General features: G+C 51.1%; 1 protein-coding gene across 3 annotated transcripts in view; it reads left to right on the top strand.

The window, feature by feature from the left end:
- UBE4B (ubiquitination factor E4B) overlaps positions 1-13,758 on the top strand; it is a 120,219-nt gene extending 106,461 nt beyond the window's left edge. For all 3 annotated transcript variants that reach the window (XM_045063713.1, XM_045063716.1, XM_045063714.1), the window contains 5 exons: positions 3,505-3,639; positions 5,223-5,414; positions 11,173-11,347; positions 11,911-12,057; positions 12,384-13,758. In XM_045063713.1, coding sequence (XP_044919648.1) covers positions 3,505-3,639; positions 5,223-5,414; positions 11,173-11,347; positions 11,911-12,057; positions 12,384-12,445 — 711 coding nt within the window. In that variant the 3' untranslated portion in view covers positions 12,446-13,758. The remainder of the gene's footprint in view (positions 1-3,504; positions 3,640-5,222; positions 5,415-11,172; positions 11,348-11,910; positions 12,058-12,383) is intronic.
- The last annotated feature ends 1,577 nt before the right edge of the window (positions 13,759-15,335 follow it).

A 15,335-nucleotide genomic window follows, 5' to 3' on the forward strand; every position in this document is an offset into this window, starting at 1 on the left:
CGCTGACACGCTTTTCTGACATTTACTGCAGCTGTGTAGACGATCTGTTCTGTGCCTGGTGTTCTCGGGCTCAAAATTAGAACTGCTTTCCAGCAAGAGTTCTCTTGGAAAAGTAGGGAAGACTTTTTTTCTTGACTAGCAATAGCATCCTCAAAACAAAAATGCTGTCGAGCTTCTAACGCTTAAGATAAGGTAAGCACATGCGAAAGCATATTTCGGGGAGGTTTTCTTTCCCAGTGTTCCTGCAGCTTTGATGGAAGTTTCCATCTTGCTGTAGCTCACATCTTACACCAGAGACTGAAACCTCCAGGGGCCGTGAGTGCTGGATTCCCCGAGTCCGGCTTCCACGCTGCTGGAACCCGTCTCATCACATTCTTGAGACAACGTGGTCGTTGTCCTCCCTGTCCTCTGTACTGCCCTGGCACCTGCCCGAGTCCGGCTTACCCTCTACCCTCGTATTTATGTCTAAACACCCATTAAATTGTTTTGCTACTGGGCCTCCAAAACCTCCCCCCCCATGCCTCCCCACGTCCCACCGGCAGGAGGCCGCCCCGGCTCGATGCTCCGTGGCCCCCCTAAATACAGTAGCTCTAAGAGAGCCTTCCAAGCTTACCTCGCATTCTGGTCCACTGGATCCTGCCTAGCCCGGTCCCCAGGCCCTTGCAGAACCGTCTGGGAAGCAGATGAGGCCAGCTGAGAGAGCTCCAGGTTTGGAGTCCAGGCTACCCGGGTTTGAAAACGGACACTGCCATGCCCTCAGAGTTCTGTATCCTTGTCTATGAACCAGAGCCGATCCCTGCTTTGCGGAAGAGTGGTGAGGAGGATTGCTGAAGGGCACCATGTAGTTTGGGACTTGTGCAGCCCCTGTTTTTCTGTGTGCCTTGAGACACTCCCGTCCACAGTTCTCTACTCTCCATTTTTCTGTATTGAGATCCTGCCCATTCTTTGAGTAAGGTCTTGACTTGATGGTCCCTCAGGGTTGGACTACCCCAGTCGGTGCGGCTGAGGGCCTCGCCTTTCTGGTACCTCTGTACCCTCTTTATGTTAGTCGTGATGCTCGGCTCAGACCGGCTCATGCCAGAGACAGTGGAAGACAGGCGTGTGGCTCGATACCTATCCACAGTCCGTGCGCGCTAGCATTTGCTCGTGAGACAACCGAACGATTCCTGTGGACTTCGTGTTCATGGATGAGAGACGTCATAAATAATCCTGAACGAGTGCTGTTCCCCAAGTCAGGTAGACCTTGAAGTCCCTTCCTGCCGTCCGCCTCCCCGCTTGCCTGCTCCTCACCGCCCTGTCCGAACGCTGGAGCATTCCGCTGCTCGGCCCTCCGGCGCCCCCTCCCCTCCCCACGCTCGCTGCTGAGGCGAGGGTGCTGCTTGGGACTCGGGGGTGGCAGGCGTTCTTTATCCTGAGAGACTGTACCATCCGTGGCAGGACATTTGACATCTTTGGCCAATGAGGTTCCCTCTTCCCGAGGATCAGGCAGCCAGAAACACTCCCACACACCTGATGCCCCCGGCTCAAAGTCACTGCGAGGGGATCTCCTCTGTTTAACAGTCTGGGTCTGAAAGCTTCCAGAATGTGTCTCCTCAGTTCCTATCTCTCCTGACTCCAGACCTGCCGCACCCACCCGCCATTGACCTGCCCCTCTGCCGGGGGTCCGGTGGTGTCCCTGGATGGCGTCCTCCACATCTCCTCGGGTCTGCCCGCCTCACTGAGGGACAGCCATACTCTGTTAGATGCTTGGACTCCACACTTTGGAGTCTTCCTGATTCTTCTCCCTCAACAAACGCCTCAAGACTTGACCTTCAGATATCCGTGTCTGACCTCTTGTCCCAGATGCCCGCCCTCACCTGGCCTGCTGTCGCCTCTCTGACCGGCCCCGCGGCCTCCACTGCTGTCCGGGCCCATACCGCAGGGACGCTGTTAAAACTCCTCTGTTCACTATCACCACTTGATTCAGAACTTGGCCACGCTTCCCTTCTCATTCAGAGTCCAGTCCCGAATTGGAGCGGGCCCCCGGCCCGCCAATTTCCCTGTCACTCTCCCGAACCACACGGGCCTCCTCGCCCTTCTGCTGACCCGCGTGCTCGCCCCTTGGCGGGGAGCACCGTCGCCCCAGATTTCCGCGGCGTCTCCTCCTTCAGACCACCCGCCTGCATGTCGCCTCCTCGGAGGCTGTCCCTGGCCACTCTTTCTCTCCTTTCCCTGCTTGCTTTTTCTCTGTCGCTGTCAGACTTGTCATGTGTCCGTGTGGGTGTTTGTTTGTTTTTTTTTTTTTTTTTTAAAGATTTTATTTATTTATTTGACAGAGAGAGATGACAAGTAGGCAGAGAGACAGGCAGAGAGAGAGGAGGAAGCAGGCTCCCTGCTGAGCAGAGAGCCCGATGCGGGGCTCGATCCCAGGACCCTGGGATCATGACCCGAGCCGAAGGCAGCGGCTTAACCCACTGAGCCACCCAGGTGCCCCCATGTGGGTGTTTGTTGATTGCTTCTCTCCCTGCCTGCGATCCAGGCCCCGTGAGGCCCACGAGCTCTCTGGTCACATTCCGCGCTCCGGCGTCTGAAGGGGGGCCTGGCCTGGACCGGGGCCGGGAGACCGTGTGCGGAGGAATGCGTGGGGCACGCAGACACGCCCTGCACTAGTTCTCACCTTGTTCTTGTGTCTTCCTGCTTCGACATGTGTTCTGTAGGCGCATTCTGGGCCAACGGGGCAGTGGGCAGGTGACCCAGCATCGCCACACCACCGCCCCCACGCAGCCACTCAGATGGCCCCACCCCAAGGTCCCCACGCAGGGTGTCAGCTGCTCTAGTTACCTTCTGAGCCCGGATAGAAGAATCTCCGTCTTCACTGCTGTTTCTGGGGACTTTCTCCATCTCAGAGCCTTCAGTGCTCCACCTGGCTTTCCCCACGAGTCAAACACACCTTATTATCTTGTTTCCCAGCCCAGGGCAGAATTGGAGGAGGAGGACGGTGCCAGAGGCAAGCATGCTGACGGCTGTCGGGGGAGACCGCCTTGAGAGCGGGGCGAGATGAAACTCCAAACCTTAGCACTCTGTAGGCACTTGGTGTAGAGGCAAAACCTCTGGGCCCCGGTATCCTAGCATAGCACAACTCATGTTTTTAAAATAATAGTGACTACAAGTTGTTACTCAGGGAGAGACTATCCTTGATAAGCAACCGCGTGTATCGGGCGGAGGGAAGGTCCACTTACTTCATCCCACATGGAAGCTGAAGGTGACTTCTTTTATCACTGGGGAAACCCGGGCTCGTGTAAGTGAAACAATGTGCCAGGGTCACCTTACCCAGAGTCCCGAGAGTTCTCATGCTGAAAGGAATCAACCTCAGTTACCTGGAAAATTCTCTGGTTTGGGTTCTTCTCATTCCCTCAGCGTGTGGGTTTTGCTCTGCCCTTGTCCCGTTTTCCTTCACACTTGGTGTGCCGGTGAGCTCCCGGCCGGAGCTGACCTTGGCCTGGTCCTCTGCTCCGTGTTTCCTAGGATCAGCAGCAAGCCCGTCAGTCCCAGCTGGCTCAGGACGAGCGTGTGTCCCGCTCCTATCTTGCCCTGGCAACAGAAACCGTGGACATGTTCCATATCCTCACGAAGCAGGTCCAGAAGCCGTTCCTCAGGCCGGTGAGTAGAAACTTCGAGGTGTTTATTTTGGGTATCAGATTCCATGGTCAGGTTCTGGCCTCTGTCGGGAAAAGTAATCATTGAGAGCCTGGACCTTTCAGCTCCAAGTTGCTAAGCGAAAGCTCGATGCTGATTTCGTTCCCAGTTCTGAGTGCTCTGGTGCTCTGGGGAGAGACCGAGCTCTGCTAACACTTTCTTCCAAGATAATGTGATTCGCTTTCTGCCTACATAGCGCATGGGATTATTAATGCCGAAGCTGTGACATATTTTTATCGTTATTGATGCCTGTATTTTATTTGTAGGAAAAGTAGAAAGTAGCATCCGTTGGAAATTAGAGTATAGTAAGTAGAAATCATTGATAATGGGTAAGAGCTTTAGTTCTCCTGGTTGTAGCTTTGTTACGCTCAAGAAGCCAGAGGGTAGTGAGAGCCATGATTAGGGTTTATGACAGATTGAAGGTAGTCAGGATATTTGGCCTTGTGCTGTTAGTGAGACCCGGGTCCTTCTTCTGAAATAGAACCGAGTGTCCTCACTGAAGACCACTGCTTTGCATTGGCCCCCTGCTCTCCCAGTGCCACACAGCATGGATGCTTTATGGTGTGGCCAGGACAAGGGTGGGGAGGAAGGCCAGGAAGGGGCCAGGGAGCTGGTTGTTAATTGCCTGAGGATACGGAGACAGGTTTACAATGGAACGTCTTTTTATTTCTCATTTCCTCCAGTGTCCACGTTCAGCATTCTGCCCCCCATTCTCACCACACCCTGGCCTGGGTGCCTCTCAGTGATGCGCCTCTCCTCTGTTTTCCATTTCATAGCTCTTCGTGAAAGAGCAGTGGAACGTGAAACAGAACCGAGCTCACTACTGAAAGCATGCAAACACCGCAACTAATTTAAACAAGACAGTTCAGACCCTTGCTTCCCTGGGGCTCGCAAGTGGAATTTCTTTAAACTTTTCCTACAAAGCCCCGATAGTAAACACTTAGGCGTTATGGGCCACACAGTCTGGCACGGCTCCTTAACTTGGCTGTTGTAGCACGAAGGCAGTTACAGACAATGTATATAAACAACTAAGTGTGGCTTTTTCAATAAAACTTTATAAAACCAAGCATCGGGCCAGGTTCGGCCTGCAGGTAACAGATGGCCAATCCCTGCACTAAAAACCTGTCTTATTTTCTGTTCAGGAATTCCTAATTCAGTAAGGCTTTGATTATTAGAAAACTATAATAAATTATTTGAGATGGAATTGTGAGTGATTTTCCCTCTTACCTGCTTCTCGGTGAATTTGGAGTGATGCTTGTTTTTCTCATTAAAAGCATGAATTTAAAGAAAAGGTTGCCTTCTGCTCATATTTATAGATATTCCGCCAACCTGTGACATTATTAAGTGTTAGAATTACTGGATTAGAGATGGAGAATAAAGAAAATTTTGAATATAAATGTCCTTCAGCTTTATGACTCACAGAACTTCTCAGGGATTCTTTAAAGATTAATCCAGCCAATTCCTGTTCCTCCACTGAAATGGGAGTTTTGGTCCTTCTCACTTGTCTCATCAGCATGAAATGTCCTCTTACCCTGTTGATTCCCTAGGAACTTGGACCCCGATTGGCCGCAATGCTGAACTTTAATCTTCAGCAACTCTGTGGCCCCAAGTGCCGTGACCTGAAAGTTGAAAACCCTGAGAAGTACGGCTTTGAACCAAAGAAGCTGTTGGACCAACTGACGGATATTTACCTGCAGCTGGACTGTGCCCGGTTTGCCAAAGCCATTGCTGACGACCAGGTCAGTGCCCGGGCGAGCAGGCCATTTCGGGGGGAGCCTGGGCCTCCGACCGCCGACCCGGCTGGCAGAGCTCGTGTCTCTCTGGACTTCCCAGCAGACCCATCTGTCCCAGGGTTTTCCCCACTTGGGAGTCAGGGAAGGCGATACTTTCCAGCTTGCGATTTGGGAAGTTTTTAGTACATAAATGGAAATAATCACTGCGTGGGCCGGGGGAACTGGTCTGGTATAAATGAAGCTGAATCAGCTCTTTTCCTTTGGGTGTAAAAAGGCTGATTTGGCTCCCAGATCCGTCTGCAGCGGGGTCCTAGCCTGTCCTGCCACAGGTCTTATGCAAGAGATCCATCCCCTTCCCCCCAGGGTCCAGCCTTCGGAGGGGACCAGGTCTGCTTCCCAAGCGCCCCGCGTCAGTGCTGCTGTTACTGTGACTCCGGGTTTCAAACCTCACGTGGTCTTCCCAGGCTTCTCTCTGTTCTGTTCCTCATGTCCGCTGTGATGACACCCATTCTTTGTCATTTCCACAGCTAGTCCAAGCACCTCCCCACCCCTGACTTCCAGCGGTCTCATAAAGGGCTCCCCCAACCGCCATGTGCTTCTGGCCTGCATCATGGCCGTGTCCTCAGAGCTGACGCTTATCCGTTGAATACCAAGTTTTAGCCACTTGGCTTGTTTTCGTTGACTTCATCCTCACAAAATCCTCTGGTATAGGTTCTGTTAGGCTCCTCATTTTCACTTGAGGAAACTGAGGCACAGAGAGTTGAAGCAACTTGCTCCAGGCAGCACAGGGAGTACGGGATGGAGGCAGGGCTCATACCCGGGCCGTCTGGCCAGAGTACGTACTCCCCCAGCCTCTCTGCCCTCTACTGAAAATACCCCGAACGTCCCATGCTCATCTGTCTCTCCATCTTTGTTCACCCTTTCTGTCCAGATACCTCTCACGTTTCAGGTTAACCAGCAGTAGGGGTTCTAGAAGGTTCTTTACCCGTCTCTCATCCAAAGGAATGATAGTAAAGTAGAGGAGTTTTAAGTACTATTTTTTTTTAATAATAGTTTTACTGAGATATAATTCACATATGTGGGTACTTCTGGGTGTAAGCAAGAGAGTCGGTCTTGGCAGAGGGCCTACAAGGGGAGACACCACATAGGTCTAAAGTGGGTTTTCCGTAAAAAGTGGTGGTATAGGAGGGCATTAGGAGTTTGCAGTTACCGTGGGGGGTTACAGAGATGTTTTTCTAGACTACAGCTCCGTAATACTGCATATCCTGACCTACGGATGGTTAAGTGGCAGTCTGTAGTCCGACGGAGAAGGACGAAGATGCACCCCTATCCAGATGGGTGTGTCTGCTTGGACGGTAGGCCGGCTGCAGCCAGGCTGTGGTAGCCCAGCCAGAGGGGGGGGGGGGGTGTGAGAAGTCCCCAGAGACTTCCACTCTTTACCAGAAAAGGCTTGGAAGAGTCGAGTCGCAGGGTGTGGCCGGTAGGCCTTGCTGTGGTGCCGGCTCGGGCGTGGGGAACAGGACCGTCCTGCAGTGTGGAGAAACACAGCACGGCTGTGAGATGGTGAAGACCCAGTGGGGGACAGCGCCCGGTGATGCCTGTGGGGTGTGGTGGGGCCTGTGAGGGCACCAGACTTGAGTCGTAGACCGCAGCTTCTGCACCGTGGCCCGTAGCTTTTCTTGAATTTCTACAGAGCCCGTCTCTGCCAGACTCAGAAGGCAAACATGCAGGTGCCACTGTACCATGGACAGCAAAACGTATTAAGTGTGACGTTAGTTCTGATTGTTGGGCATCTCCCATTTATAGTGGCTGTAAGCTGATTCGGGCCCTGACGATTGTCTCGGAAGAGGGTTTGGGGGGCTGGGGAAGGAAGGTTGGAAGTCCAGAGAGCTCCAGAGGAACAGTAGTGGAATTTTGTTTTCTCCTTTGGGAGCAGTGGTCTTGGTTTGATCTGGGAGGTCCGGGAAGACCGAAGAAGAAGGAAACAGCGGCCCAGCAGGGACAGAAACTCAGAAGCCTCTCTCCCGGTCAGCCAAGAGCGGGCTAAAGACAAGGGTCTGGAAAAGGGGACGGGGGGACCAGCGTGAAGAGCCGCTGAGCCTTGTGCTCACAGACTGGAGGAGAGAGCCCGTCGCCGGAGCAGGACCGGAGGGCAGCTGTCCTGGAGCTGAGGGAGCCCGGGACGGGGGGTCAGAGGGAGACCGTGCGCCACCCTGATGGCCACGCAGGACGGGCCCTCACCGACAGACTCTGTGCGGACTGCTCCTGCCGTCTGTTAGCACTAGGGTCTGTTCAAAAATAAAGAATAAAGAGGGGCATGTGGGTGGCTCCGTCAACTGAGCGCGTGACTCTTGAACCGGCTCAAGTCACGATCTCCCAGTCGTGACACGGAGCCCCGTGTTGGGTTCCACATGTGGTGCGGAGTCTCCTTAAGATTCTCCCTTCCGGGCGCCTGGGTGGCTCAGTGGTTAAGCCGCTGCCTTCGGCTCGGGTCATGATCTCAGGGTCCTGGGATCGAGTCCCGCATCGGGGTCTCTGCTCGGCAGGGAGCCTGCTTCCCTCTCTCTCTCTCTCTCTCTGCCTGCCTCTCCGTCTACTTGTGATTTCTCACTGTCAAATAAATAAATAAAATCTTTAAAAAAAAAAAAAAAAAAAAAGATTCTCCCTTCCGGGCGCCTGGGGGGCTCAGTGGGTTGGGCCTCTGCCTTCGGCTCAGGTCATGATCTCAGGGTCCTGGGATTGAGCCCCACATCGGGCTCTCTGCTCAGTGGGGAGCCTGCTTCCTCCTCTCTCTCTGCCTGCCTCTCTGCCTCCTTGTGATCTCTGTCTGTCAAATAAATAAATAAAATCTTAAAAAAAAAAAAAAAAGATTCTCTCCCTTCCCCCTCCGCACCTCCCCCTGCTCGCACGCGAGGGCCCTCGCTCTAAAATAAATGAAAATAAAGGATAAAAAGCCCACTGAAGTCACACTTCTGTCCATCTTTCCTTTTTGTTTTTTTTGTTTTTTGTTTTTCTTTTTTAATTGAGGTGAAATTCACGTAATGTTGAAGTGTGCAGTTCGTTGGCATTTAGTGCATTCCCAGTGTTATGCAACCTCCACCTCTCTCCAGTTCTAACAGCTTATCCGAAATGTCACCCCCCGACGGAAGTGCCACACTCGTGAAGCAGGCATCGTCCATCCCCTGCCCCCCATCACCCCAGTCCTGGGCAGCCACTGATCTGCTGGGTCTCTTCACTTTACCTAATTCGGGATTTACCTATTTGCCTCTACTGGGTATTTCCTGTAAATGGAATAATACAATACATTACCTTTTGTGTCTAGCTTCTTTCATTTAGCATAAAGTTTTGAGGTTCATCAGTGTACCATACCTCGATCCTTTCTTACGGCTGGATGGTCTCTCATTACGTGGAGCTCCCCTGATGGGTTTCTGTCTTCAACCATCGGTGGTCCTTTGAGTCGTTCCCACCTTTTGGCTGTTAGAAATGGTTTTTCGCTGAACATGGGTGACCAAGTATTTGTATACCTGTCTTTGATTCTTTGGGCTATCCACTCAGGTAGAATTGCTGAATTCTAGCAGTAATACGATGTTGAACTTTCTAAGGACCTGCCCCACGGTCTGCCACAGTGGCCACACCATTTTCCATTCCCACCAGCAGTGGACAAGGGGGCTCGTTTCAATTTCTTCACATCCTCACCAACACTTGTTATTTTTTTTCTTTTCTTTTAACAGCCACCGTAGTGGGAATGAAGTGTTACTTCACTGTGGTTCTGATTCACATTTTCATAACAACAAATTTCGTGTGCTTCTTGGCCATCTGTATGTCTTTTTGGGAGAAATGACTGTTCACGTCTTTCACCATTTTTTAAATGGATCGTTTGTATTTTGTTGTTGAATTGTAGGAGCTCTTTATATATTCTGGATACAAGACCTTTATCAGATACATGATTGTAGATATTTCCGTGTTTAATTTTAGAATGATTCTGTAAGATCCTTGAGGACAAGAACAGTGTCTTTGCTGCATCTCTGACCCAACCCACATCAGACTCCACACAGCAGCTCAGTAATGTGCCTTTGCTCCATGCATTGATGCCTTGCTCCAGGAGGCTGAATGCCATGTCCCCTCATCACGGGTTGCCTTTGATTTCTGATAATGCCCACTACACTGCTCTTAGAAGTTGACTTAGAAGTAAGCACAAGTCAGTTGGTGAAAAACTCATCATCGTCATTTGCGAAATAGGGTAGGTGATGTTTCATGAGGATAGCAAGTGGCCTCTTTTCACAAAGAGAAGTTCAAGGTGAAGTTGTCTCAGTCACAACGCCCAATCCACAATACACCCCTGTGCTGCACAGTGTTTTAATTTTGGCCTCCCAACATCTTCCTATAATCTTTTGGCCTCTTGTCCCCTGTGCCCCTCCCCAAAGGGATGGATGGAGACTGTGGCTTCCTGGCTTATAAGGAGGAGAGATGTCAAGTAAGGTATTTGCTGAATCCACGTAGTAATTTAGTTTCAGAAAACTATACTGGAGGCTCTCTGAACTTTTCAGGATTGGACAGGATGGCTTTTAGGATTTCTGCCAGGCCGAGGCTAGCGCATGCCCTTTCCTCTCTCTGCGCGTGGGTGCGTACAGAGAGAAAGTGAGCATGTACGCTTACTTAGAAACTGAAGTTAAAGAAGAAAGGTCGAGGAATTTCAACCCTGTGCTCTAAGAGAATACGGGTATTGACATGAATTCACCCCATAGACGTTCGTCTGAATCCTTGGATGGGAAGCGCCGCTCAGGGGTGACCAGGCCTTGGTTTGGAGTCTTGGGCTCAATCCATCCCCTCTCTGTTTGCGTCACTGTCACTGAATTGACAAGAGGCCAGTGTTTTTGCTATAAATGCAAATTAGGATATGCTGTGATATTTCCGAACGGCAGTGATGTATCTGAATCAGGCACGGGAGGAAACCCGGACCCAGAGGGGTTTGCCTGAGACCGCCCAGTGGGTAGACAGTGGAGCCAGAATTCAAGTCCCCGTTCATCTGGGTCTTCATGGGCGCTTGTCCTCCAGCAGCCCCCTGCTCCTCTCAGTGGAGCACCTGACAGTTAGCAGTGTGGAGCTGAGAGCTCTGGGAGAAAGACTGACCACGAACAGGATAAAGCTCCTTTTGATTACGAGCCGTGTTGGGTTGTTTTCCCCATGTTGACCTTTAGAGAAAAGAGCTGACACTTGTCGCAGGCCACAGTGCCTTTCAAAGCCTCAAACAGACGCGATTTTCATTCTCTTTTTAATATTTAGATTTTAGGGGCGCCTAGGTGGCTCAGTCAGTTCAGTGTCTGACTCTTGATTTCAGCGCATCATAATTTCAGGGCCCTGGGTTCGAGTTCTGGGTGGGGCTTCATGCTCGGCAGGGAGTCTGCTTCTCCCTCTCCCTCTGCCCCTCTCCTGCCCGTTCATTCTCTCTCTCCCTGTCTCATAAAGAAATCTAAATTTTAAAAGAATACATGTTTGCTATAAGAGTAATTCCAGAATTTAAAAATTCCCCTCCTTTGCCTCAACCCTAAAGTCCTCCGCAGCGGTAATGACCTTGTGGGGTCTGGTGCGGCTTATTCTGGTTTGTATTGTATGTGTTTGTAGCCACATGAGAGTGTTTAGATACATGGTATCTTCTCAGGGCTTTTTTAGAAAGACACCAATGGATCGTACTCTGGGCATTTTCTGCAGCTTTTTTCCTACTTAAAATACACTGATGGCTCACATTGTCTTTCCTCGTTGGCAGAGATCCTACAGCAAGGAGTTGTTTGAAGAAGTGATCTCGAAGATGCGGAAGGCCGGGATCAAATCGACCATAGCGATTGAGAAGTTTAAGCTCCTGGCCGAGAAGGTGGAGGAGATAGTGGCCAAGAACGCGCGCGCGGAAATCGACTACAGTGACGCCCCCGACGAGTTCAGAGGCAAGTGGGCCGCTCTCCTCCTGCTGAATTCTTTGAATTACCTGGAGACGCGTAACATGAAGAGACAGCGGTCTGTGCTTTTCACTTCCGTACTGGTGTGCTAGAGTTACTCCTGGAGATGCAGTGTCTGAAATCACGTTTGTCTACTTTTAGTTCGTTATAAATGAAGAGGGGCGGGTTCTTAGCTTGATATCAAACCAAGTAACGACCACGAACGTGCCAAGATCAGCCTTGCCTTTGCGAGAGGGGATTTGCATTTCCAAAGGAGAATCCTGGAGGTTCTGAGATGAGGGGCTCCGGCCGCTGTCTCTCCTGCAGAGCCCTGGTCCTTTTCCTCTTCCTCCCCGTCCCAGCTCTAGCTGGCCAAGGGTGCGTCCCTCCCCCGGAGGCACTGTGGGTGTCTTTATCTTGTGCCAACGTCTGGCTGCCCTTGGGGGCCTGGTCGGGCCAGGCGATTGTTGGTCTGTGGATCTAGACCTTTCCCCGACAGGAGGGGCTTTGTCTCATCGTCACCTTCAGTTCTGGGTGCTGAGATGACAGTTCGCTCTGCTCTGTCTCCACAGACCCTCTGATGGACACCCTGATGACCGACCCCGTGCGGCTGCCGTCCGGCACCGTCATGGACCGCTCCGTCATCCTGCGGCACTTGCTCAACTCCCCCACGGACCCCTTCAACCGGCAGACGCTGACCGAGAGCATGCTGGAACCAGGTAGGGGAGGGTGCAGCCTCGGGCCCCCGGCCCGTATCCGGGCCCAGCCGTGGCGCCCGCCCGAGTCCCCTGTCAGAGAGCCATCAGAGGGGCCGATGTACCAAATCCAGAAGATTCCATAGCTTACGGCACTTCATGGAAAAGACACAAAGCATTCTTGGCTCTGATTCACTGTGGGAGGCTGGTCCTTATGTCCCACTTCTTCCTCGGCCTTCCTGTCGGGGGGAGTGAATGGCCTTTTCTCTCCGTTTGTATAGAACCGGGGCTCCATCTCCTAGCCAGAGCCCTCCAGCCCGGGGCCATTAATCCTCTCTTTTCTTTCCCAGTGCCAGAATTGAAAGAACAGATTCACGCCTGGATGAGAGAGAAACAAAACAGTGATCACTAAACTGTCCCCCGTGCCCCCCCTCCGCACGGGACAGCCAAGGCGGGCCGGGCAGGTGGGAGCGGTGTCGGCGGTGGAGACGCCCTTCCGATGCTTTTCAGCCCCGCTGGGCAGGAGACGCTGAGAGCCCCCACCCCCCACCCGGAGTGACCAGACGGTGGAGACCTGCGAGGACGTGGATAGCAAGAGGAACCCCATTCCTGTACATATATTTAAGTGACACACATGGTCAAAAGCTTGAGGGACACACTTTACGATTGCTTGTGTAATAAAGCTCGTCTTCCTATGTCACCATTTGGGGCTTTTGCAACGGAAGTCTTTTAGCGATTGATGACCAGTGGGTCTGGGCAGCATCCCAAGTTCATCTCCCCCACCCCCACCCCTAAACCCAATATCCGTTGATTTGATTGTGATTAGAGAACCTTGGACATTTTGCTGCTAAAGAATCCTTCCCCCTCCTCCTCCCTTGACCCGACTTGCACTGCTGTGGATTTTTTTAAGAGAAGCAAAAACAAAAATATACTCCTTCCCCCCCCCGGCCCTCCAGACATATACTCTGTGAGAGAACCGTGCCTGCGACAAAGTGTTCATCCTGGGATCGGATCGTATTTTTATATCATATTCACGTATTTGTTTTTTTAATTGGTGTTAGATGACATGATTAATAAAAAAGGCAAGATATTTTCAGAATTCGAATTTCAGTTTTTATTTTTTTTTTTTCTTTTGAAATGCCCCTTTAAAGTTTTTTTATTCTAAACAAAATGAAGAGAATCTGTTGCTCTGGTCCTTGGCATAGGCCTCTCGTAGGAGCCCGAGGAGCAGCTGCAGGGCAGGAAAAAGTATTCACATATATCAGGATTTTGACAGGACTTACGGTTTTGGGGGGAGGCGCACGTGGGGCGGGGGGCAGCAATTCGAAACCGTTAACAGTTACCTTAGGAGGGAAAAGAAAGTCCTCAGCTCCAGAGTCTGGGTCCGAGGCAGGGGGTCATCTATAAGACGTATCCTTTGGGGCTTGTCCTTACCAAAGCAAAAATGGGGCACAGGAATCGGGGACGCGTGTCTCCCTGTAAACACACACACGCACACGCACAGAACCCTAAGACTTTTTGTGTCACTACTCCCGACTCCAGCATACTTGAATTCTCGCGTTTCCTGTGGGGTAAAGAAAGGATCTGAAACCATAAAGTGTTTTGAGGAAATTAAGCTCCGAGAACAGACTTTCTTTCTTCCTTTTTCCGCCCCTCCACAGACAATGTCCTCTGTTCGATTCCTAACGCAAACTACAATAAATGGTGATACGCATTCAGAAGGAACCTTCTTTGAGTCTCTTCTTTTTGTGGCAAGCAGAGGGGTGGGTGAGGCACCAGAGCCAAGCGAGTCTGCCCGTGGTGGATCCCGTCTGCAGCCAATTAAGAGTCGCTATTTTTAAAAATAAAACTTTCTCGCGTTTGTATCAGTCTCGGTTCTCATTTCGCCGATTGCGTGTGCGAGGGGCTGAGCCGTGTCGCGTTCGGTCTCTGCTGTCCCCAGCGTGGTCCCCATCGCCAGTACCTTTCCCCTGACCTCTCCAGTCCTCCCTCAAGGCCAGCTCGTGGCCTATGCACAGTGCGGAAAGTGGGCACCTGCGGAGCTTCCTTCGCCACGCAGACGCTTCTACCCACATATGGCTTCGCCCTCTAAGAAGGCGATTCTCTTGGGGCGCCTGGGTGGCTCCGAGGCTTGAGCCGCTGACTCTCGATTTTGACTCAGCTCATGACCACAGGGTCCTGGGATCAAGCCCCAAGCTCCGTGGGGAAGTCTGCTTGAGGAGTTTCTCCCTCTCTCTCTGCCCCTCCCCTGCTCGCACTCACACTGTCTCTAAAATAAATCTTCAAAAAATAAGACGAAACTATTGTCTTGGGTGGTTTTTAAACTCATCAGGGTGTGAGGTGCAGAGAGGTTAGGTAATTGGCTCAAGGTCACCTGGTCAGTTAGTGGAAGATTAAACGTCCAGGCTCCAAAGTCTGTGCCCCCAGCCCCATCTGACTTCTCTTGAGCAGACGGATAGTAAATCAAAGTATATAATGCATTCGTTATCCCTCCATGCAGATACGTCCACTAATTTAGTTCACTTTTTACTAAACTTACATATGTATATGTCTATAAAGCTGGGTTTTGGGTCACCTGGGTGGCTCAGTGGGTTAAAGCCTCTGCCTTCAGCTCAGGTCATGATCCCAGGGTCCTGGGATCGAGCCCCACATCGGGCTCTCTGCTCAGCAAGGAGCCTGCTTCCTCTCTCTCTGCCTGCCTTTCTGCCTACTTGTGATCTCTGTCTGCCAAATAAATAAATAAAATCTTAAAAAAAATAAAACGCTATATTTTGGGGCTTCGATGCCTAATCGTTTATCCATCTTACGAATATGTATTATTATCTCCTCTCTAAACAGATTATAAAGTCTTCACAGCACAGTTTCTGTCATCTGCATGTCCCAGTGAATGTGATAAGATGCTGCCGTATCCCTCCACGGACCCTCAGCATTTTGAATACTCACAATTCAGAGGTTTCAAGGATCTTCCACTGGGTAGGACATATCTTCTGTCTCTACCATCTCTAGCAGCAAGATAATTCATGTTTCTATTTCTCAGGTTACTATTTTATAGAAACTTGTGTTTCTATTCTATCAATTCTTTTCTATTCTATCAAACACAACTTTGATGCAATCGATTAATTACGGATACTAAGATAAATCCCGAAATATTTTATTTTATTTTTTTTTCTAAAGATTTTATTTATTTATTTGACAGGCAGAGATCACAAGTAGGCAGAGAGGCAGGCAGAGAGAGAGGAGGAAGCAGGCTCCCCCCTGAGCAGAGAGCCCGATGTGGGGCTCGATCCCAGAACCCTGAGATC

Source organism: Mustela putorius, unplaced genomic scaffold (genome assembly GCF_011764305.1).
Source record: "Mustela putorius furo isolate JIRA1106 unplaced genomic scaffold, ASM1176430v1.1 tig00003853_pilon_pilon_pilon, whole genome shotgun sequence".
Taxonomy (NCBI): domain Eukaryota; kingdom Metazoa; phylum Chordata; class Mammalia; order Carnivora; family Mustelidae; genus Mustela; species Mustela putorius.